The following is a 25,557-nucleotide window of genomic DNA, read 5'->3' on the forward strand; positions in this document are numbered from 1 at the left end:
GAATCATAATGTGGATAATTTATCAAGAAAATAGAAAGAAACTTCATTGATTTAGTCATTCTGACCATGTCAAAAATATAAAACTAATATAAAAAATAGAAATATATACAAAAAACTCCCAATAGGACATGTTCATAGTAAGTTGTCAGTAAAAACTTATGTCAGGTTTCCACAAAATATATTCACTGTAAATTAAAATTTTCCTTCCATTGTAACAATTCCAAATGTTACCTATCTTCTTTAAGTTATGCATCCATGTTAATCAGGTAATCTTCAATTTGTTCAGTTTCTGAGTTATTTCCCCAACATCTTATAAATAAGACGCAACAAGTAGTTCATGTTTTGTGTTACAAAGTTTCAGGTTCAGATTCTTATCTCTAAATGTTCTACCTTGTTTTTATATCTCCTTTAGAACACTACTTCTCATTTGAAGATATGGAAACCAGTCAGATAGTTCTTACTGTGCATTCTGAAGAAAGACTCTCAAATCTTTCTCAATCTCATATTAAATCCTCTAATTTATCTCTGTGTCAGGCAAATATTTTTGTACTTTCATCTTTGTGAACATAAATATTTACTAATGAAGCAAGGGGTGATAAACCTAGATTAATTCTTTTTCTATGTTATCCCTTACTTTTAATATACTACTTGTTATTGTAAATGGTCAATTCCTGTTTGTATTAAATCAAAGGTATTTGAACAAACCATCTGGAAATCCTACTTCCTCAATAGCCCAACTCTAAGATAAAGAAATCCAATCTATAACTGAAGTTAAACAACTAATTTGGTATTACAGTCAGAAGTTTGGCATTGACAAACTGTATTGTTCTTTTGGAATCCTATAATATTTTAAGTTTAATCCTCAGTCTCTTTTGGATCATATTAAGTTAGTTGAGTTATTTGCCTCTTCCAGTCATTTCATTCCTCTTTTTTTTTTTGAAGAGTTTGAACAGCCCTTGTAAATCACACTGAATAAAACATCAATAGGCATGTGCACATGTATAATTTCTGAGATGGCACACACATGATTTATGTTTGCATATCTGTGCTCATCTTATAGAACTTGGTCAAACAGCAAGCTGTCACTTATGTTTTATATCAGTCATAAATAAGTAGAGGAAATAATTGGTAGTAATAATCCACTTTCATGATACTCTGGAGTATGTATGTATTTCTAGATATTTTTTTTACATCTCTCAACAGACTTTTCAAATGTAATAGGACTGTTTGATAGATATATAAAGAGCAATCTCCTAATGATTTCCTATGCTATGAGTTGTTTAAAAATAAATTGTTCATTCTTTTTTTTCTACAAAAAGAGTATTACTTTTCCTTGAGTGAACAATAGTGCTGTATTAATATTCAGGTGAAAGATTTAAGTTCTCTAATTGCAACTCATAGTGTTTTCAAAACTTGATGAACTGAATTGCTTGCAAGATGTTTGGTTACCAACACAGGATTCTCATCTAAGATTCCTGCCTTTGTGGCCTGTCATCACTCAGGGCCAAGGCAGGTCCGACAAAGAAGCACACATCTGTGTCTTGCTAACTAGCAAATGCTTTCTCATGATCCTTTCACTGGTGATATACTGCCAGACAGCTAGCATCTCAAAATGGCATGGGATAGAGGATTTATTGGCCTAATTGCTTATTGCCTATTGAAACTTAAGTGTGTTGGCTTTGGAGCAACTCCTTTTCATACTTCAGGAAGGGTTATCCAGCAGGCAGCCATCCAGCTGATTTCAAATTCAGTGTAACGGCCCAGTGTCTAAAAAGTTAGATGTCACTCTGTGTATTTAACAGAGAAATCTGATTTACACAGACAGAATAATGTATGCATATGAGGTATTAATTTTAAACAAAGTACACAATCTGTGATTTGTAGAGTGTGATATTGCTTCTCCTTGCTTCTTAAGGTTATGTTCCCATATACAATACAGTCTGATAAAATTTTATGAATATTGAGTCATTAAGCAGGACATAATTCTTAGGTATGATTATACTAAGCTGATACTAGCATGATGTAAACTGACCTGAACACAATGTACTGATAGGAAAATGAATTAAATCATTTTATTAATTCTGCTTGAATAAGCAGAAACTGAACTGTTCAGCCCTGTGACATGCTCCACTTGGATTTATAAAATAAAGATCCAAATAATACAATATTTAAATATGTGCCAATATTCAATTTCATCTCAGAAGTTTTCAAAGAAAACGTCTTTGAAGTTGTACATGGCCCAGAGTAATGAGTTGGGCAGATTTAGAAATGTGATTAACATATAAAGTAATAAACGTCCTGCTTAGATTTTCATACATTCATGTACATACAAACGCAGTGACAACATGTATGCTGTGTTTAGTCTCTGTAGAGAAAAATGCACTTGCCTCTTATGGCTATTAGAGTTGAAAAGAATTTTAGCAGCCATATTGTACAGGCTTCCTCTTCCTTGCTTAATCCCCATGAAATATAATACAAACTGTAATTTTTTTGTGCTACATCTAGACACCAAACAAGATCTGATGCGCATTTAACGTGTGCATTGAAAAAAAACCCATGTTCACTCAAGGGTATTATTGTTCAGATTCTGAGGGAGAGGGATTTACCTCTATTTTTGTTCTGTTGCAATCTTGATAAAAATCTGCAAAACGTATTTGCCTTAAAAGGAAGCCTGTACTGTTTTCAGTATGGATTTTTTCCCCAATGAAAATTGTTAAAATTATCTGTTTCTATCCAAGTGACATCATTTTGTTTTCTGAAATATGAATATTATATATAAATATAACTTTAATAACAAGTCTAGTCTGGAACCTTTGCATTTACAATTAGACTGGAACTGCCAAATATTTTGCTTCAATAGTTGGGATGCTCCATGAAATGTTTCTGTAAGTACATTTCAGGATTCAGATGTTCTTGTTTCATACCCCTTTGTTTTATTAATCACATGAAATACAATTTCAATCAAAAGGAAATTACTAAAAGGAAGAGGAGAAAGTAATTCTATTCTTTATAATACGATTCTTTCAGTTGAGAAGAATAATCTTATCCAAGATAATTAGGAAAGGATACTCAAATTCCTACTTTGTGTAAATAGAGCTGTTGCCTGCATTATATCACAGAGACTTCTCAACACATCTGGAAAAAAAAGCAGTTCCAATAACATTAAAGCATCTTATTTTCATTGGCACACAGATGCTATAGTATATGCCAGTCAGTAATGGGTTTTGAAAACAAGCTGCTCTAAAATTCTTCTAAACTATTCTTCTGGGAAATTATTCAATTAAATACAACTAAAATTAATGCTTGGCTGCTTTGTTTGAATAAAACAAAATAAGCAGCTGGAAAAGAAAATCCCTCTGTGTGCTCAAGAGCAAAGGCTCCAGTTAATATCTGTGGATTATGAGATCCTCTTTCTCTCCTTATTCTAAATGAAAAGAGGCCAGCTCTAGTTAGAGAAAAATGTGGGTTTGACAGAGACAAAATCAGGCTGAAGCCCATTGCAAGAACAAAATAATGCAATCTGAAGTTGGGCATAGTTTCTTGGATGTGTGATAATCTACTGGTAGGTCAAGGCTAGTGGAAGAAAATATGGCACCTGTAGGACACATTGACTGATGATTCCACTTTCCACTAATGTAAACTTTTACATTTTTAAAATGATTAATTTAAAAATAAATTAAAATTAAATGAAGCTTGGCAACTAAAGCTTGGTCCACCACCACTATGCCTGAACAGAGTTGCCAGTTATAGTTGATTGAAAATTGCTAAGTAGAAGTGGCATTGGCATTCCTAAAGTTTGGCACTTTGGGCCATTACCTACCCAGCTTTACCTAAAAGCAGCCCTGCTGGTGAACAGAGAGACACACATGGGCATGCGTACACTAGCACACACTTCTGCATTCTATGTGAAGCATACTGCAGCAATTGCTAGAAATGAGGTAACAAACACCCTGTAGCATAACAACATTACGTAGACTTTCAGTTATGCAACATAATTTTGAAGGTGATACTGTAAAGCTATCTTAGGGCCTGTCTTATTAGATCTCCCTCTGCCTATCTGGCCTAGGCATCAAGAAAAGGCTTGCAGCAAGCTACAAACCCTAGGTTACAAAAAGGCTGTGGACCTAGAAGCAGCCTTTGGTAGACGTCTCCACATTTTGAAATACACTTACCAAAATGTGTATTTTGGTAGTGTATATACCACTTGGTATACCACTAGTATATACAATACTGATAATTCAGTCATTTTGCAGAGCCCTTAAACTTATTCAGGGGGCTCTTGGTCCATGATGAAGACTTTGAATACTCTTTTTATGTTGTGGTTTTAACTATTGTTAACAATTTTGTACGTTGGTCATGTACATTAATTTTAACGATTGCGGCAGTTTACAAAAAAATGCACTGTAAGATGAATAAAATAATCTTTTAGTTAAGTGTTTTTTAAATATGTGTATACCACTATCGATTTAAAATATCTTTCTTTGAAGCCCCAGCTTCACTTTAAAAAATCCTTCAGCTTTTGAGGGCAGATAAGGAAGAGAGATCTCTGGTGCTGTCAAATGCCTTTCTTAAAATGACTAAAAACATAAAATAAAGAACAATGCCTTTCTTAAAATGACTAAAAACATAAAATAATCTCAAACTACTTAATCTTGCTCTTGGCAGAGGAGAACATCAAAATGTACCCAAATATCTCAGTTCACCAATGGGCAGATTAATTGTCAGTTGTCTCCTGTGGGTGAGGTGTTAGAAGTCCACAGGTAGAGAGCCAATATAGGAGGCAGCTCACAGCAGGCATTGGACTGAAACCAGCTTGCTTTCACATTTCTTTTCTCAAAGCTTTATGCTTCGTAAATGCAGCTTGTCTAAAGGCAAGAAGAGCAGTAGGGCCTATTCTTCAATATGCTTGCCAAATTTTAATATCTTTTAAACAAGTCCAAAAATAGCAAGCACAACATGGTCTGAGAGAAGAGTTGCACGACTGAAGCCTCTTTTCTCTTCACTGCTCTCAGGACTTCTCCCTGTGGTTTGAAATAAGAGGGCACACCTGGGTATTCTAATTCAAAATAAGGTGTGGCAATAAAAATGCAAGCTAAACAAGTCCTCTTGCCTCTCCTGGGGAGAGGAGAGGAGGAGCACTTCACTTGCTACAGAATGAGAACGTTGTTTTTCATATGTTGGACAGCTTTCTCTTCTCCTTGCACCCTTGGCCCAACTGCCCTGAATTTCTCTACCATTCTTCACCCACTGTGCCAAATCCTTTCCTACTGAATTCATTTATTAGGAAGACCGATGGCAAGAAAGTATGTTTCTTTTCTTGATTTACATTTTGAAGTGTCCCAATGTCTTGACTGGTGTTTCACATTAGCTGCAGAGTTTGGACTCTTAAAGATTAGGACCTTCCAAATTTACTCAGTTTGGAAAACTCAGAGGTTCTCAACTATGAATGAATCAAAATAGAATCTGCACTCCTGTCTCTTCCTTTAACTTAGAGTTGGCCATAAATAACATGCCTGTCACTTCAAAGTGCTTTGTGTTGAGTGCCTTGAGTTCTGTAACAATCTGCAAAAGAACTTCTATCTTGAAGCAGGAGAGAAATTTTGGAAAATAAAGCACTTAAGGAGGTGAAGTATGTGGGCAAAAATGTGGCTGTTATTAGTTTTATGTTGCACTTATCAGAAATTTAGAGCATTTCACATGAAACTCATTATTCTTAAAATACTCTGAAATGTAGGCATTATTATCCTCCTCCACTCTCCTCCATTACAGAAAGTACATGTGATTATTATTAACAATACTAAGGTTGAAATAAGTATGTTGGTTGAAGCACTCCCCCAAAGTCATAAAAACTTGTTCAGATGTAAAATAATGACCTGCTTGTACAAGTGCCAATCCATGTCAGAGATGCTAAGATCACATATTCTAAGAGCTGAATTTAGAATTGGAGGCCTGGGAATTTTTAAATTATCATATTGTTACCATACTTGCTGTGTAATTATCATGTATGCATCTTCATTTTACAGTGAGGAAAAAAAATATACCCGTGTGAAGGCAATAGCAAAGGTTCTCCCTTGAACACTCTTGAGGCTAAACCTGCCTTGACTTCAGATAGATGAAGGAAATAATGGGAATTAAGATGAGTTGGTGTGATATGTTAAAATAGTCAGAAGTTTCTTTAATTTAAAGAATACCCTCTTAATACCCTTAAGGGTATTTTTATTACAGCAAAATTACAACATTAGCCTAAACCCTAAACCTTTTTTCCTTCTATTGTATTAATTTTAATTGTAAGTTCTTATGAAATGTTATCAACTACTTTACAGGATCCTAAAAAAAGTAGTCTGCTTTATTTGTAACAGCCCAATCCAGTGTGATATGAGAGGTGGGCACTGAAGAACCTTCTTTTCTTTCATACCATGTAAAGTTGTCATGCAGGAGAAAGGCCAAAATGAACAACAACAATAGCACCACACCCCAAAACAAAACTTTTTTTTATTTTTTTCTTACCAAGGAAACTTGGGTTCAGAGTGAAGCCAATGCCAAAATAGTCCAATGCCAAAATAGTTTGACTCAATAATTCATTATACTACTTATGCATGTGGTTCTTTTAATGACTTCAGCATAGATGGTACTATATCTTAAATGATCCTCTACTTTATCGACTTTAGAAGACTGCAGCGCGAAATCAGAATTACAGAAATCTTTCTCTTGCTATAATTCTGTTTGTTTATAAGTAATAATAGAAACCTTAGATATTAATATTCAATCATGTCCATCTTCCTAGAAATCATTGATGATCTTGCCAATTTGGTAGAAAATACTGATGACAACCTACGCAGACAAACCAAAAATGTCTTGAGGGTGGAGAAAAAGTCAACCTCCTGTGGTAAGAGTTTAAATTTCATTCCTTTTGCTTTCTACTGGTTACTAGTTTATAGTGTTTTGAAACCTGTTTTAAAGCCATTTAGTTTTTTTTTCTGATACTAGCTCTTTCATATAACATGTATACTAGCTCTTTCATATAACCTTGTACTTTCCTTCACAAATGATCTAACAATTATATCCAGGACCTTTGAAAAGTCTCTACCCTTTTTAAAAGAGGGAAAGAAGTGCGATAAACCAGTCATAATTATCCCAAGTTTGATTAAAGAAAATGAGTTATTTATCCCCTGGAGGGCATTTTCTACTTTGAGATAATTCCACTTCCTGGAACTAGAAGAGGAGGGTCAATCTTGAATGGGTCTTGCCAGGAGAGGTGTCATTGGCCCTGCATGGAATGCAGACAGTTGAATTCATCTGGAAGTTCAAAAACCCAGTTGTTCAGTTTTTTAAAACAAAACACCATTCTATTCTTGTGCTCTCTTCTATACTTTCCTCTCCTTCCTCTTGTCTTTTTCCTTTTTAGAAGGTGAGGCCTCAGTGCTTTTGAATACTACTGTGCCGCTATAGTAGCCTGAAAACACAATCTGGAAATCATGGCAAGATGTTATCAATCTTTCTTCTTGGTGGGAGAGGAACAGAGTAGCTGATTAGCATGGCAGCTATGCTGCACAAGAAACACTGTGGGCTATCTTTGAATCCAAGTACTCAACTTTTGTAGAAAACCCAGCCAGGCCAGAAAGAAATACCACATTCTAATACAATCCCCTCTCCTTTTATATAGGGCAGTTAGGGGACTATAGAATAATGTGTCATGACAGTGGAAGAGAGGATAAACAGTGGCAAGGATGAACTCCAGACCAGCAAACAAAGAAGGTATTAATCCCAAACAGTTGCTAAACAGAGCTGAGGATAATCAAAGACAACCCTCAATCTTGAAGAAGCTCAGTTTAGGAAATGGATTATTAAAGTTTAGAAGATTTCTGATGAAATCTGATGAAGAAACAACAAAAAAAGCAGTGATTTTTCCCAACACCAAGAAGAAGAGTGACAGTTTACAGCTTCTCCACTGAATCTGTATATTTAAGACCTTCTCCTTCTTGATATTTCCAGGCCTCTGTGGAGCTTGATATGCTCTACCTCAGAGTCCTCCTTTTAGAAAAAAAAAGGCCAAGAGAGATAAATGCCATAAAACCTCTAAAAGAAAATTATAAAATAGGAGACAGAATTATTTCTTTATGAGATTTCTCCCTGCATCACTCTTTAAATTTAGGCAGTTTAGTGATAGTAATAGAATAGTGATAAATAATACAAAATTATTTAAATGTAAAAAGTGCTTTAGAACAATATACTAATGTTGGCTCTGGTGAAACCAGAATCAATCCAAAAAAAGTGTTCTAGAAGAATCAGGTTTTTACCAGCTTCCAGAAGGCCATGAGAATGGGAACCATTATCATCTTAGTGGCTGTGTGTGCTCTGTAGGAGACGAGCTCCCTCCCTTCACCTGAGTCTCATCCTAGGTCATTACCAATGAGCAAATAACCAATACAGTTTCCATCCCAGGCCCATATTTGAAACCAGAATGCAGTAGGTACAGACAATATGCTTTCTCATCCATTAGTAGATAAAGGTTAGATTTATTACCAACAGACCTGCTTTCAAAACATCAACTAGAGACCATGATGATCAGCAATCTGAATAAGTGGCTTATGAGTTGAGGCTGAGAAGCATAAAGCAGACTTCAGCAGTAAATTCCAGAGTTCACTGGAGTTGGATGGCTAATACATTTCAACAAATAAATAAATAACATTTCCAATATTTTTTTCTTCTGGAAAGTTGGACTCTCCCTTCCCTCAATATATCAGCTATCTCTCATTATCATTATCTTCTCCAGTTTCATCTTTCTCAAATTAGCTGATTGTCCTTTCTCCGTTAACAAAGGTCCAATCAAGTGACTCCCTTTTGAGATCGAACTACAGTATAATGCACACCTACTAGCTATATTCACAATCCCTTCATACATCCTTATCCACCTTATGATAATAGAGCCACTGCCCTCACCACCTTCCCACTCACTCCAGCTCCCCTGGCTCTATTCCCTGGATCAGAAGAGGCATGGTGAAAAACATGTTGCCTATTCTTTTGCTCATCCCAGGTAACTTCCTTTTCACTTTTCTGACTCTTGTGGGAAATGACAATCCTCTTTTCTTGTGATTACTTTGTTTCCATTCCCTCATCCTCAGTTACACATGTTCATATAAATCTGAAGGAAAAGGAATAGGCCTAGTACTCTCTTTTCATCTCCTGCCACTAGTTTAATATGTAGCATAGTAGTCTGTTTATTCTGGAATAAATATGGGGAAACTGTAATTACAGCAGGCACAGAAATGCATGGGAATTATGAGGGCGTGTGTGGATGAATGAAAGGACATATAACTTGATATGATTTTAGCAGATTTTCATATAATACAGCATTAAAGACAAAGTATGAAAATGTGAGTGTACATGAAAATGATTTTATTATAGGGGGAAAAGATTAGAAGAATATAATTTCTGGAGTAATTTTAGCACAAATAGCATAATCATGGTGTAAGTAGTAATTTAATACTAAGCACCATGAAATTTTGTGTAATTGAACTTGCAATCTGGAGGTAGTGACTTCTGTCATTATTTACTCATGAAATTACTGAAGGAGAATGAGCTGATGGTGTTTTCCTCCTTCAATAAAGAGATTTTTTTACATGCTCTTGTAAAGACTTCAGAAAAGGTTTAAGGACAATGTAGTTTTCTCCTCCTTCCACAAGATGGTGATACAGTTCCTAATCTTAAGAAATTAAATAACAGCTTCCCTTTTACATTGATTCTAACTGTTTTGGAGAAAGTAGAATCATCACTTCTATTTTTTTTCTCCTTAAAGTTTGCTATATCAGTCCATCTCAGAAATGTTGATTACTAAATAGTCAGGTATTTTCCATGTTTTTTGTTTTTATGTTTAGATATAGAGCAGCCTCATCTAAATCAACAAAGGGAATTATAAAATCTTAAAACCTGTCAAATTACAGCTGTAAATTAGATAAAGATATATAAACCGATTCTTGTCTTTTAGATATTTCTCGTTATCTAATTTACTGGTAATTTCTATTTTCTGTCCTTCTCTTTAAGTTTTTTTGAATAGATTATTTCAGGTCTGCAGGTGTTTTCATAAAATATAAACTTTGTATGTTCCAATGAGGAAATCTCTATTCATTTTATTTCTAATATAACCAAGAGTTTAGTTAACATGGACATGAAGTCAACTTTTCCTACGGTCTGTTTGCTGGATGATTATGCCAATATTCCATAAAAAAACTGCATGGACAATTGCCTTGGGTTAGAACCAAAATATGTTTTTCCCAAAGCATTTTTTCCTGGCATATGAATCGTGCCAATTTTTGAATCTTGTAATGTTTCCAAAGTTAAATAAGTTGCATAGTTTTCCATAGAAGTGTTACCATGTTACTTGTAATGCAAGTGTATCTGATTTCATTGTCTGTCTGTCTGTCTGTCTGTCTGTCTGTCTGTCTGTGTACACACATCATATATGCTATAGAAATTGTGGATCAAATTGAGAAGAGATGCATAGAGGAACAATTTATTGTTTCCTGTTTAAAAAAAAGATATAAGCCAAATTGGAACCAATATATTTACAATTGCGTATGTTTTGCTGCCATGAGAATCTCTCTTGAAATCCAAAAACACTATTTTCCCCCCATTGAACCTTGATTGCTATGGGCAGAATCTGAATTCGGATTTTACCTTCAAATAATTAAGTCCGTTGTTTGGCACAGCTACTCAGACCATAGTTGCTTCTGAAGATCTGCAAAGTGTTAAATCTTCTATGCATCTACTGCAGGGATGTCAAACTGGCAAAATTTACCCAAAGATTTACCCATGGTCTTATCTATGATGTGGGACTCTTCCTGTGATGTAGTTTCTTCCTATCTTTGAGATAGGAAAATAACATGATGGTTGGGGAAACTGCTTCTTCTACAACATTCCCCTTGCCATGTCTCAAAAAAAAAGGACCACAAACTTACTGCCCTCAGACAGGATTGGGGTTTTCCTGCTCTGCTGATGAGGGGACTGATAGGTAAAGTGGAGCTGGGAAGGAGATTCCCATGGTCATCCCCCCCTTCCCCAAGCAGGTATTCCTTGCAGATTTTTTTCAGCAATGGTGTTTTTCAGCTGCACAGTTTCTAGGTAAAATTGTTCCAAGTTCTTCAGAAAGTACGGAGCAATGACAGACTGTTGCAGTGGCAGACAGGCAAATTGGCCATTTTCTAAGCTACAGTGTCAGCCCATTAGGTATACCAGACCAAGAAATCAACTCCACAGGAAAGCTAAAACTACTTTTATTGAGGTTTCCCATAAGAATCTTTCAAGTCTGATTGCACGTACCTTTTTGCCCTTATAATTCTGTGAATTAGAGAGCTAGCTGTCTAAGTGACTTAAGTTTTTTTTTTTTACCTTTTGTTACTATAATAATGGATCTTTCATGTTTCTATCAAGGTCATCTTCCTTGCTCTCTATACATGGCTGCTGTAAGCAAGCAGGCTAGGAGTTGTAGCCTGGAAAATCAGGGAGGGATTGTCATGAGAGAGATGGCAGAAATTACCTTATGAATAGTAACTTCATATAATACATAGTAGGACAAAAACATCAACAGCTAACTTTGAGAGGTTCTCTTCTGTCAGTCAGCTACAGCATAAATAGCCACAGAGGCACAGAAACCCGTGATTAGATGGAAGGGGACGGTCTTGAAGTAGTTCTGCAGGTCACTAATCTCCTTAGGCCCTTGCTTTATAAAACACACCAAAAATATTGTGGCACCCAGTAAAAAATAACACAAAATATCTCCTGTTGGATATCTTTTCTCTGGTGTTAGCCTCTTTCAGTAGACCAAGATGGAGACTTTGTTGTGAAAACATGTCCTCCACAACAGAGAACAGCCCACCTTGCAGCTTGGGCCAGGAGGATATGTAGATGAACTGTTAGTAGAGGCCCTATAAGTAAGTTACTATTTTCTTCTGATGACATGACAGCTGCACGAAATAACAATTCTCATCATATCTGCCACGTTGTGTGTTTTTTCCAGCAATATTTTAATAATTTTTATTGTTTAGATATCTTAGTCCTTGTGCTGGGATTCTTGGTTAACGGAAATCTAAGAAGCAATCAATCTTCCTTGGATCATAATGTTGATTTCCAGGTGTCAAAAGTTTTATTATTATTTGTAATAATAAGTCCCAGCATAGACAAGGGGTCCCGTCCTCATCCTTTGCTTCTACCCTGATGAAAAAACATCAAAGTAATGTAGCTTGGCCCAGTTACCCAGACAGCCTGGTGCATAGCTCTCCTTAGACCTGTATCTAGGGAAGGCTTTAATCGCAAAACAATCATACTGTTGGCAGGCAAACATCTCTGGCGAGAGCATTCAGAAAGAAAGTATCTGGACAGTAAGTTGTCCTCTAAATTAAAAAAAGAGGCCTAAGCCAAGTTCATATTTTCTCTCATTTTACTTCAGGGAGCAAAAATCTGACATTTAGAATGATATTCCCAGAACTGGGCTTTTTTGAAAGGTCATTTGAATCTGCAGATTAAAAGTCTAGATACCTTAACCTTGTCCTTGCTTTATTTTTTATTGAATAGTGCTAGATTTGGCATACCTAGTGAGAAATGGATAGGCCAGTGGGAAAGGGACAGTAACACCTAGTTAATTACATTTGCATATGCAGCTGTTCAAACAGAGTTTGGCCAGTGCCTGCCCCATCTCTTGCTAGGGATTTGGGAAAGCTGTCACTGGTCCCTGCAGTTCATTGGAGGGCTGCAGTGAGTCCCCGGAATGCCCCCTCAGCCATCTATCATTTCAAAGGCCAAGTAATTAGTTCTGTTGGAATAAAAAGAGGAACAAACCTTCTAGTTCATTTTCCAAGGATACGTGTCAAGAAGTTAAATCGCTACTTGATATTTTTGAAACTGCTGGAATGCAATAATTAGATAGTTGATGCTTACCCATTTATTTTTCTAGCAGTCTTTAAACTGATGGGCTTTATTGTGATTTTAGGTGATTGTTCAAATTTAAAAATAAATGAATAAGTAAGTAAGTAAGTAAGTACTAAATAAATAATAAATAAAAATGAATAAATAAGTAAGCAAGCAAGCAAGCAAGCCAAACCATTACAACAGCTCTTGTTGCCACTGTAACTCAGCAGCTTCTATTTGCAGCAATTGTATTCAAATGACTAAAAATAAATAGTTTTTGTTTTAGGCTGCCTTGTTATGCAATGGTTCTTCTAAAATATCTTACATACAGTAAATGCATGAAGCATGATCACTGTGTCAATATAAAGGTTGAAAACATTCACATTCTTCTTGCACATTTTAAAAAATACTCATCTTTTTTTTAAAAAAAATTCTCCTTTGTATATTTATTTATGTATTAATTCATTCATTCATTCATTCAGTTTCCACCCAACTCAGCCAAATGACTCCGGGTGGCTTACAATTCTAAAAGTATGAAACAAAAGTTGTGAATGCTCCAACAATGGAAGTTTTTAAGAAGAGATTGGACAATTATTTGTCTAAAATGGTATAGAGCTCTCTGCCTGAGCAGGGGATTGGACTAGAACAGGGGTTCCCAACCTGTGGGTTGTCGCCCACTACCGGGCCATGGCCTATTCACAACTATGCTGTGTGAGTATCTGGCTGGTGTGATGCTCGGATTCCCCACTTGTGCGAGCGTCGCAGGTGCTAGAAGCCTTACTCACGTGAGTGTCATGAGTGCTCAAAGCGCCACTTGTGTGAGCATCATGGGTGCTGCCATGCGCACATACGCCTGACTTAAGAGAATAATTTTATTGTCACTTTGAATGTACACTAATTGACATACATTAAAATAAAATTGCATTGCGTCAAAGGGTCACCACCTCCCATATAAACTATATAAACATGACTTAATTAATTAATTAATTATGCATATACCTACATATATTACATGACACAGAGAAACAACACAGTCTAGTACGGATTGATGCATGTATATGGCAAGAAAACGAATTTTGCGAGTTTACCAGGCGGATGGCATAGGCAAAAACATTAAAACAGTAAGAACAGCTACAAAAGAAATAGAGGCAGCCGTGATGCTTACCAAGAATAGCTTCGTTAGCAAGCATGTTGAGCAAAAGGTAAGTAGTTTCCCTGGATGTTATTTTGATTTTGATAGAAAATGATTTTGATCATTTTCCCAAATGTGTACAATGCTGATGGTTTGCTCTGCATCGTGCTAACTTCCTAGTTAACTTATTTTTTAATTAAAAGAGTTCAATTAAAAGACTCTTTTAAAAAGTCTGCTGGATCAAGTGGTCTGATGGGCACATTGGTACTCAGGGGGTCTCATTGCCTCCCTTTGTCTTACTGTAATTCTTGGTACCTATTCTTATCGCTTGATGAGCAGCCAATATAGCAGGTGCCTGTCACTTACTTCTTTGGCAATGTGTTTGTTTTATTCTTTTCACTTTCATTTTGAGATGTGAGATTTGCTTCTTCTTTCTTGCTCTTCAGGGATTCTCGACCTAAAGCTGGAGCGACTGCTTTATGATGGGTTTATTTACCTAATCAATGGGCTCTGGTGTTGTCTAGGAAATGCTGGCAATTTTGAAAGAGAAACTCCTAGTAACTGACAAACAAAAGTCCAGCAGTTAGGTCTGATGAAACAACGAAATGAAGGTCAGCTAATATTGCCCTCCGTCGCTTTCCCGGTGGCCATGACAGCAGGGGAGGTTTATTTGAAGATCCCAGACTCGGAGTCACTGTTCGTATTGTCACCCGCCTGAGCATTCGAGGCCGTGCCAACAATTTAGGATATTAATGTATTCCACAAGATCAGGGAGAAAGAAATTCCTCTGCATGTCTTTGTTTTGTTTACCCTAATTCCCCCCTCCCCTTTTCCCCCCTATCCACTTTGTTTGCAGTGCCTTTGTCTGGTGATGTTGCTGGGCATTTCTGATGAGAAAGGAAAGAATTACGAAGAAGGGAGGGGGAGTTAGTACTTTTGAAACACAAGGTGAATGCATTTTTTTTTACCAGTTGGTCAGGTGAGTTAAAATTAATATTCTGGTTAGGATTGGGAATGCAAATATATGTAGATCCCCCTCACGCCTCCCCCCCCCAACCTCCTTTATTCAAGAAGCAAATCTCTTCAAGGAGATTTGCTTTCTGGGCCCAGAAATTATGCTACAAAACCCCAAGCACCGCTGCTCCACAGGATGCCATGCCTCAGCGCGTCTTTAGTATTCATCCTTGCTTCATTACAAGGGCCACCTCTCAGCCCACCCCCAGCAGCTGCTAAAAGGGGCAAAATTACAGCAATTCATACTGCTGGTGACTTACTGCCAGGGGAATAATTGGTTTCTGTTTGCAAGGGACTTTATCACAGCTATGCCTCCAAAACAAGAAATTGTTTACAAGTTTGGGGGAAGGGGGATGTTCAGTGGAATGTATTTACCAGGATTTTCACAGGATTTGAGGGGAAGGTGGTTTCCTAGAAAGAAAAGCTGTTAATCAAGAGACAATGATCTAATAAAGACATGGATAGGGAAATAAATATAGGTACATTTGTTAAAGGTCCCAATGTCTTATACTACCCTAGGAGGAATTGTACATAGCACTTAGATATTTTTTAAATATATTCTTTCATCCCTCATGGAAATGTTAATGAGACAAAATGTGCTAAAGAGCTCTTCAGACCCTGCCTGGAGAGGGAGGAATGAAATGCAGACCCTCTGGAGGGCTTCTAGCACACAAGAAGTCCCTTTGTTTCCTGTTTTAAAAAAACAGAGACATGTCTAAAATCAGGGACAAACTGAGAACAGGCTGAAGGGACACTGTTGAAAACTAGGCTTTCTGTGTTTTAAAGAGATGAGGAAAATGTGAATGCCACAGCCCGCTTGATAGGCAGCATAAAGAGTGTGGGTATTTGAAGTCCAGCAGGAAGGTGCTGTGAAGATGGGAGTGAGATACGGTTAGGCCGCCTTTCACTTAGACTTAATTAAGGACCTCACATGCTTTGTCTCTTGGGGTCTCCATTCCTCAATGGAGGCCTCAGCTCAGCCCCAAAATTGTATCTATAGACCTGCTGCCTTTGTGCTGAGTTGCCACACCAAAAACAGTAGCAAGTACAGGCCCCATGCTGCTGGAGGTCATCCTCTTGTTCAGAAAAGTGAGCCTGCATCCCCAAGAAAAAAAAATGGGAATAGTTGGAAAGGAGCCCATTTTACAACTGGGGAATAACCAGCCTTTCTGTTTCTGTGTATGTGTATCAACAAAAAGCCGGTGGGAGGTAGAAGAGGTTTTGTAACACTTTCCACAACTTGATTATGTAGACTTAATGAGGAGTCAGAGGTTATACCACAAAGGGCAAACACTTTTCCTCAAGGAACCAACACACTGTGTTAAAGTCTATGAATGAGAAATAACTTGAATCTTTCACCCAGCTATTGATTATTCCAGGTCCTTTTTATGTGTTGGAAATTATCAGTTATTATTATTATAAATTATGTAGCATTCTATGTACATAGTTATATTGATACTAGTTTCAGATAAGAGAGGAAGAAAGATATTTATTTTGATATATTGGAATAATCTTTCTCAGCCGGCAGATTTACCCTGGAGTCAATTAAAGAGCTGAAATTTATATAGGCTGGTAGGTGTTGGTCTTTAGTTAGATTGCAAAGCAAATTACACGAGAAGCCATTAACCTGCCTAAGAGTTCATACACATAGAGATAGTCATATTTGGCTTAATAGAATATGAGATTTCTTGGTAAATGGGATTATGTTCAGATTCAGGAGAGAAGACAAGCATATAAATGATGGTGAGGATTTATGACGATACACATTTTGATCTGGCTCAAACATGATGGCATTGAAGCCATTACTAAAGAGGGCATGAAAAAGCCTGGGCCCAAACTCTTCACTTTGTATTCACAAAGTGACTGAAGCCCAATTTTTATAATTCTGGATGAGATTTAGTTTTCTAAATCCATCTCATTCTGATTTTTAACTAGGAATCCCAAATCTGGTTCGATTGACTCGGTTTAGGTTTAGAAATTATTATTGATCCTTGGTAGCATTCAACATTTATTAAGAAGCATATAAACAAATGATAATAATTTGTACAGGCATATACTCTGTGAGGAATGAATTTGGAGAAGGGAGCAGAATGAGGCAGTAGTATTAGGTTTATTGTTGATAGGCTTTAGAATATGAGGAAACACATGGGTTTATTGTGTTTAACCCTGTGGCAAGTTATAAGTAATTCTTTGGCTGTAGGATGTGCACCTGTGTCTTCCAAGTATTATGGAAGCTGTGACCCACTTTTGAACTATCATCTGGAAGCTGTTAGGGAATGAATGGGGGTGAAGGAAGTAATTAGAAACCAGATGTCTTGTCCCATCCAGAGTATGTAAGCCTACTACTGAGAAATCAGAAATGTAGCCTAAGAATGTTCTTGCTTCTTAAATAGCATCATAAGCCAAATGTGTTTTCTTCAGTTATAGTTGATGTTTAAAAGTAGTGAACAGAACCATCATTCATATTTTGCTAATTTAAATATTTATTTAGGGTAATGTTGCCTTTACAATATATCAGGAAGCTTTAGATTATATATAATGCCACAATAAAATAGTTCCTAGTATGGTGATGTGTCTAAGATAATATACCTTCCAGAACATTTAATTTCATTTGCAGTATAGAGAGTTTAGTTCTTAAGGTTTTATATCATTTCTTTCTTTCTTTCTTTCTTTCTTTCTTTCTTTCTTTCTTTCTTTCTTTCTTCCTTCCTTCCTTCCTTCCTTCCTTCCTTCCTTCCTTTCTTTTTTTCTTTCTTTCTTTTTTTTTCTTTGTTTATTTATTATTTATTTATTTATTTATTTCTTCTCACTAGAGGCATTTCCATTAAGAATTTTCTATTATAAGAATAGTAAAAACAGTATGTACTGTATAACTTTGAAATTTCTAAATGTATTTTTCGTGGTAGAATTGCAGTTACTCTTAGTTTTCTTTGCTGTGTATGAGTATACAACAAATGTAATATTAATGTATATTCAGGGATCATCCCTTCTACTGCTACACTGTATTATGCTGCCACATTATGCCTGGGAGAAATGAGCAAGGGACTCTGCTTGTGTCAGACCTGTCCTAGTCTGATCCCTTAGGGAAGTAAAACTCTCGACTCCACTTGAAGTGAAAAGGCACTTTTACTAAGATATGCTTATTGCAGAAAAATTAAGCAGAATCTAAAATTCCCATGCACTAATACAAAATTAAAATCCCTGCTTTCCCCTAGCCCTTCCCCTCCTGGTCTGTTTGTACATAGCCAATGCATCACCGACAAGATGTTATGGGATACTCTGAGGTGTTTGGGCTGGTGAAATTCCACACTCAGGGAAATGGCCTTGAAGATGGGAATCAGATTCCAACCACCTCTGTTCTTCCTCAACTGTCAATCCCTCCTTCTTAATTTCCTGCCATAAAAGAATACAGCATATTTCCCATTTATTCCTCCCTTTCCCCTTTATGGCAGAACTCTTATAGAAGTAATTGCCATTTTCAGGATTCACAGAAATGCATTACATAGGGACTTTACTTAAAGGCTGATTTCTTAGGTTTTCCTAAGAGATACTGTACATTGGTGAGATTAATCCAAAGATTGAAATTTCTATCATGCGATTTTTCGTAAGCCAAATTTGAATAAATTTGTGGAGATTGGCTATAAACATAGAACATAGCTTGATTATACTATATTTCATCTTCCTTCTTATAATTCAGTGAATTGGGGAAGCATCCATATTAATTGCTCATCTTTTTCCAATGTAACTTTTCTTTACTTATCACCTTCAGAAGGCAGATGAAGAGGTCCTATATATTTTTAGATTTTAGGGATATTCATAATTTGTCTTGCTTTACACAATCAGAACCTTTTCTGTAATTAGAAAAATATGCATCTCTTGGAATTCCATTGCTGTTTCCATTGTCTATTACCATGATGGTGAACCTAGGTGGCACACGGAGCCATTTGTTAGGGCACGCGAGGCATTGCCCTGTCAGCTCCAGCACACATGCGTGTGATGGCCAGCTGACTTTGACCTTCTTTTTCGGTCATTTTTCACCCTCTGGAGGTTTCCCTGAAGCCTCTGGAGGGCAAAAAACCACCCAATGGGCAAACTGGAAGTTTGGGAACAGACTTCTGGTTTGTGTATAAGGCCGTTTTTTGCCCTCTGGAGGTTTCAGGGAAGCCTCCTGAAGCCTTTGGAGGGCCTCCGGGGGGGGGGGGAAGACTGTTTTCGCTCTCCCCAGGCTCCTAGAAAGCTTCTGGAGTCTGGGGAGGGCGAAAAATGGGTCGATTGCGGGCCAAAAGCAGGGAGGGGGGGTGTCGTACACATAGCATTATGAGTGTGGGCATGCCCATGCACGACCCCCCTGTGCTCCCCCCCACTTTTGGCATGCGATCCGGAAAAGGTTAGCCATCACTGGTCTGTTAGATGTGAGCAATATGGATTTGGGTGTTTCTGCCTCATCAAATTGATACACCTGGCATTTCTCATTCCATATATCATTGAAGTCTAGATTACATAATCTTGAACATAATCTTACTATTGTTATTATTAACATTATCTTCCTAGCATATGAGATATGTGGAATTATTACTTCCAATTACTTAGAATCTATGCTTCTATTAAGGTAATTTTTAACTTAACATTTGTTTTATTCATAGCCATAGCTGACTCTTACTGAATTTATGATCAACTACAATTCGAAGATAGTTTTCACAAGTACTCTTACTGCAAAGATAGTCAATCCAATAGCTACATTTGGTTTCTTTATCCTAAGTGAAGAATGGCATCTTTCCAATTAAATTTTATTGCATAATTTTCAACCCATTTTTTCCCCTCTGGCTTAATTTTCCTTTTCATGTGTGTATACACTTCTAAAGAATACTCATTAAATACCTGGAAGTCCCATGCAGTTAAAGATTTAAGGAGGAAGCTGTATCTATGTATGTACATAGACTGATTGAATAAAGGGGGTACATCCTTTTTCCTCAGTGAGCTGTTACAAACTGGTAACTGGTACAAAGGAAGCACGTTTATCAGATACTGTTGAAAATTTAACAACAGCAGCATGAATGAGTTTTCATGGCAAAAGGTATTCGGAAGTCAAATGGTAGTAAGGAAAGCATTGGAAAATGAATGAGTCCAGTTTAGGGAAATTATCTATGTAAGCCTGTGTTGGAGCAGAGGATACATTGCCATTTTAAAAAAAAAGTTTAATTGGCACAATGGAGGAAAGTGATTTGAGTCATGGGCTTTTGCTCTACTATTTCTCTTCAGCTATGCCTCTTATAAAAACAGAAAATGTCTCTTTGGATTAATAAACTTGTTCAAGAATTTGTGGAAGCACTGAGAAGAGGACCATTGTTCAAGGAAAGGATGTTGCAGTGCATTCCTTTCCAGATTTATATCCCCTTTACTGGTTTATTTACTGCTTGCTAGTGTCTTTTGTCCAAAAAACAAGACTATGTAATAATTTTTTATCATCAATATTGTAATCCATTTTCCTTGTGTCTGGCAAGTCATTTGAGGCTTGCAGTTTTGTTCTTCATATGCCTAGATCTAGGTAAACTACAAAACAAACAAACAAATAGAATTCACCATCAAGAATTTCATACAATAATTCACCATACTGCAACAGTCCCTATAGTTCAATTTACGTACATAATTTATAGATTTAACTTACTATGACATAATTTAAGATCATATATTACGAAGGCTCAGTAATCAAATAATTGCTGGAAAACAATAATAAGAATCTATAATTGAATACAGTATATTTCTTCATAAAGGCTAAATTTTAAAACAATTTCACAAAAGATTCACTAAAATGCTTTTAGTACCTTTTAAAGTTTTGATTAATTAGATACCAGGCATAATTCCTGGAAGTTGGTTCCAAAGGATTAGTCCTGAATAGCTTTGAGTCATGTTTTGCCACAAAGAGATTCCAATTGTCTCTGACTAGACTTCTACAAAACTGGTGTCTTTTAATTTCCACTTATTTGTTGACCTATGACCATAATAAAGATCGATTGAATTTCCATTTAAAGGTTCCTGACATTTAAAATCTTTATTAATTTGGAAGTAGTAGGAGATGCATCTCATCTTTGCGCTATATTAGCTAATCAACTCATCCCCATAGAAGAACCCATGAGTTCTGGGCCAATATAACTGGTATAATACCAATTATACCAATATAATTGGTATTATATTACCAATATAAGAAAACATTTTTTTTCTTTCAATGTTGGAATTTATTGTATAATATTTAGTTGAAAATGAAGTACTCCATTGTCAACAAGACTGTTTGCAATTGCAGAGTGGCTGGACTGAAGCTTTCTTACTTCAAATTTCCCCATCTGTCATTTTGCTGCTTGAAGAATATTGGAAGACTCTGTAAAGGTTCTTGATTATGACTTATCCAAATGTGGTTAATTGTTCAATGTCAGGAGCAGGGGATTTAGTGTATGAATTTCCCAGGGCTTGACAATCTTGTAGGGCAGCTAGGTGTGACTGCTTCCCCAATAATCTACTTAACTCAGCAGTACCACCCTTCTATTGCCTTGTAAGGAGAATGAGATTCCTAGATCGTTTGCATGATAAGTAACTTCAGACCCTAAGAGCCTTTGAAAAGGCAGCTGAGAGTTAATTGTGGCAGATTGAACCAATGGTTTCCCATATTCACTGAGAACAAGAACTTGAAAAACTTCCCTCAGTTAAGTACAGTAATGACCTCACAGTATAATTCAACAGCCAAAATGTTATAAAAGCTTTTCTGATCTAAGATAATATATTCTGTGTTTCAATTTCATAGAATTTGCTAAAAGAACAGGATACATCAGGTTTTGTTCTGATATAGAAGAAAGTAATAAATTTATTTTAAAAATCTTTATAATCTCTAGAGGTTACTAACAGCCTGTGACCAAACTATATGATGATGATAATTTTATGTAAAACCTCCATTTGCAATGCATTAACTAGTTATGCGTACGTATATTATTAATATAGCTATAAATAAAAATATACAATTCACTATGGAATATATACAACAGTTTTTTCCAAACTGATGTTCTATGGTGGACTAAAAAATAACAGATGATACAGAAGATATAATTTAAAAGGACTAGAGCAGTCATTATTCTCCTTGAAAATACTTTTGTGGATTAAATTATGAACAAGCTAGTTCAGGAGTGTCAAACTCGCCCGGTTTAGCATAGGGGGAAAAAGTTCCGAAACACACATGAACCTACCATGACGACACGAGTTTGACACCCCAGATCTTGTGCAACTTCATTCCAGGATACTGTTTTGCAACTGAAGTCAAAGTCAGTGAAGTCAAAGAATTATATCAAAAGATGTAACTAAATACTTCATTCACATGCAAATTAACTGTCATCCATAGTACGCTCATCCAAGTATGCATATAATTGACATATCACTTCCCACATTTCCTGCACTAATAACAGAATAACAGAGTTGGAAAGGACCTTGGAGATCTTCTAGTCCAATCCCCTGCTCAGGCAAAAAATCTTATTATTGTTGCAGATAAATGGTTGTCCGATCTCTTCTTAAAAACCTCCAGTGTTGAAGGCAAGTTGTTCCATTGATTATCTTTCTAACTATCAAGAGATTTCTCCTTAATTCTAGGTTGCTTCTCTCCTTGATTATTTTCCATCCATTGCTTCTTGTCCTATCCTCAGGTGCTTTGGAGAATAGCTTGACTCCCTATTCTTTGTGGCAACCCCTGAGATATTGGAACACTTCTATTATGTCATTCTGTCATCCCTAGTCCTTGTTTTCATTAAACTAGATTTATCCAATTCCTGCAACAATTATTCATATGTTTTAGCTTTCAGTCCCCTAATCATCTTTGTGTCTCTTTTTTGCACTCTTTCTAGAATGTCAAGATCTTTTTTATATAATGGCAACTAAAACTGGATGCAATATTCCAAGTATGATCTTACCAAGGCATTATAAAGTGGTATTACCACTTAATTATCACTTGATCTTGATTTTATCCCTTTATTAATATGGCCTAGGACTGTGTTGGCTTTCTTGGCAGCTGCAGCACACTGCTAGTTCATATTTAAATGATTGTCCAAGATCCCTGTTAAACGTACTTCTGTTGAGCCAGGTACCACCTATTCTATACTTGTGCATTTGGTTTTTCTTGCTCTGTATTGAATTTTATTTTCTTAGAATCCAGTATTCAAGTCTGTGAAGATCCTTTTGTATCTCGAGCCTATCTTCTGGAGTATTGGTTATTCCTGCCAGTTTGGTGTCATATGCAAATTTGATGAGTTCTCCTTGTAAGTGATTGATGAAGATATTGAAAACTGGGCCTAGAATAATAGTATAGTAGGATGCTGATGTATCTTGTTAAAAAACATCAGCCCAAGGGGTTATTGTTTAGTATTTCAACAATATGGGAACCATTTAAAGAAATCACTCTCTTAATTATGGAATGAACAAGAATCCAAAGTGTTCCAGGGATCATACTACCCAGAAAGAAATTCTGATTAGAAATAGAAAACTAAGATAAAGTTGGACAAATACTTGCTTTTACTGCCTCGGAATAAATGTTCCAACTTTGGTCAAAGGAATCTGTCCTCTGTTTGGAAAGACCTGCTAAATATGGAGTCGTTAACTCTGCTTCCCAGAAAGAAAGTGGAAAATGTTTGAAATTCAACTTGGAAATAGCAAACTGTATTATCTGGTATTTCTCTCATTCTAAAAAAAGTTAAGAACTGATTTTGACACACACACACACATACACACACGTGTGTGTGTACGTGTACAGTGTGTGTGTAAAGAGAGAGAAAGAGTGCACGCAAGTGCGCAATTGAAGTTTAACAATGATAGATGAGGGGAAACACTTACCTCATTTCCTTTCATTCAGTCAAATTGTGCCTGTGGTTTGGGACCATGAACTCTGAGAATTATTTCATCACAGAGACAATAAACATTTTGGGTTGGAAATTCACTACACACTTTTTCTGATGGAATTTGACATGCAAGACATGTAAAATTCTCATTCTTTTTGCCTTACCAGCTAGTCTCAGTGGATAAGAAGAAAAACAAAGACCTTTTTTTGCCCACAATTCATTTGAATTATGAATACTTACACTAAAGCTGTATTAATGGTGATCTTCATTCCTGTGGTAATTGCTTAAATCATTCATACATCATTATAGAAAGATAGATATGTATAAAAGAAAACACAAAATTTTAATGAAAGGAGTCAAGTATTCCCATTTGCCATTAAAAAAGATTTTATTAGGTCAAGGTTGCCAACACCAAATCCTGGGATTAAAGTTTCTCACACATTTAAGGTTATATGCCATGACTAGCACAGTTACAATTTTAAAATATGTACAAGCATCAAGAACAACTTTTATAATATGTAATAAATGTTGACTGATTATAAAGTTGTTAGCTTTGAATAACATTAAAAAATAAATTACAGTAAAGATATAATGAACATATTGCATATATTGTGTGGTAAAAGCTTTCTACAGTGCATGACTCTAATCATTGATCAGAATTTTGTCACTGAAGACCAAGTTTTAACTCAGAAAATCCAAACAATGTTAAGAGAGAATGTGATACAATGCCTGCATTTTTTTGTTAAATAAATCCCACTGGTTTCAGGAGTGAGCCAACTTTGTGATTAGTGCATACGAAATAAGGCTATTACCAAGTTTTTAAAATTGAAAACCTAATTGCATACCTCCAACTTTTCTAGTGAATTACATCTGACAGATTCTTTTATGCTACATAGAATGGCCTGTCCAAAAATGAAGTCATATTGGTTTTTGTTTTGTTTTTAAATAGCATTACAGTCCGTCCCCTGTCCCCCAATTTTATCATCCGGGCTGATATTTCCCTCATTTGTACTGGATATTACATTTCTAATGTGTTAAATTTGAAAGCAAAAGGAGAAGGGGAGGGCAGAGGATGAGATGGTTAGATAGTGTCATCAGCGTAGTGGGAATGATTTTGGGTAGACTTAGAGGACAGTAGAAGACAGTGGGGTCCTGGCTTGCTATAGTCCATGGCATGGGGTCACAAAGAGTCACACGATTTAGTGAGTGAACAAAAATGTCCAAATACATTAATAATGATGATTATATGCCAGTCACTAAGTCATATTTTACTCCTAGTGACCATATAGGTAGATTTTCTACATGGTAATGTATTCCTAACCTGTTCTTTCAAGTCTCTCAGCAGTACACTCAATAAAAAAATTAAATCCCAAAATGAATGCTATCTGCATTCTTTTTATCATAGATTTGATCCACTATTATCTTGATTCCAAAGATTGTACCATATTATTTCTTAGATAGATTGCCATTTCTTTGCTTGAATGTCCAACACATATTGTGTAAGCTTTCTTTTATTTGGAGAAAAACCATTCATGAAGTTTTCTGGCACAATGTTTGGAAATGATAGAAATCTGCAATACCACATGGGTTAATTTGAATTGTACTCTGGAATGAATTATGCTTTGAATTCTTTTGAAGATAATTGAA

The 25,557-nt window shown here is 36.2% G+C and overlaps 1 protein-coding gene across 2 annotated transcripts in view; it reads left to right on the plus strand.

The window, feature by feature from the left end:
- Nucleotides 1-25,557, plus strand: part of STX8 (syntaxin 8) — a 65,417-nt gene that overhangs the window by 35,300 nt on the left and 4,560 nt on the right. Inside the window, exons 7-8 of one of the 2 annotated variants that reach the window (XM_081939819.1) lie at nt 6,785-6,886; nt 14,889-15,011. In XM_081939819.1, the coding sequence (XP_081795945.1) occupies nt 6,785-6,886; nt 14,889-14,923 (137 nt within the window). In that variant the 3' untranslated portion in view covers nt 14,924-15,011. Of the gene's footprint in view, nt 1-6,784; nt 6,887-14,888; nt 15,012-25,557 lie in introns of those variants that run through there. The other variant, XM_081939818.1, reaches the window with a different exon arrangement.

Source organism: Natrix helvetica (assembly GCF_964273705.1).
Source record: "Natrix helvetica genome assembly, chromosome: 1".
Taxonomy (NCBI): domain Eukaryota; kingdom Metazoa; phylum Chordata; class Lepidosauria; order Squamata; family Natricidae; genus Natrix; species Natrix helvetica.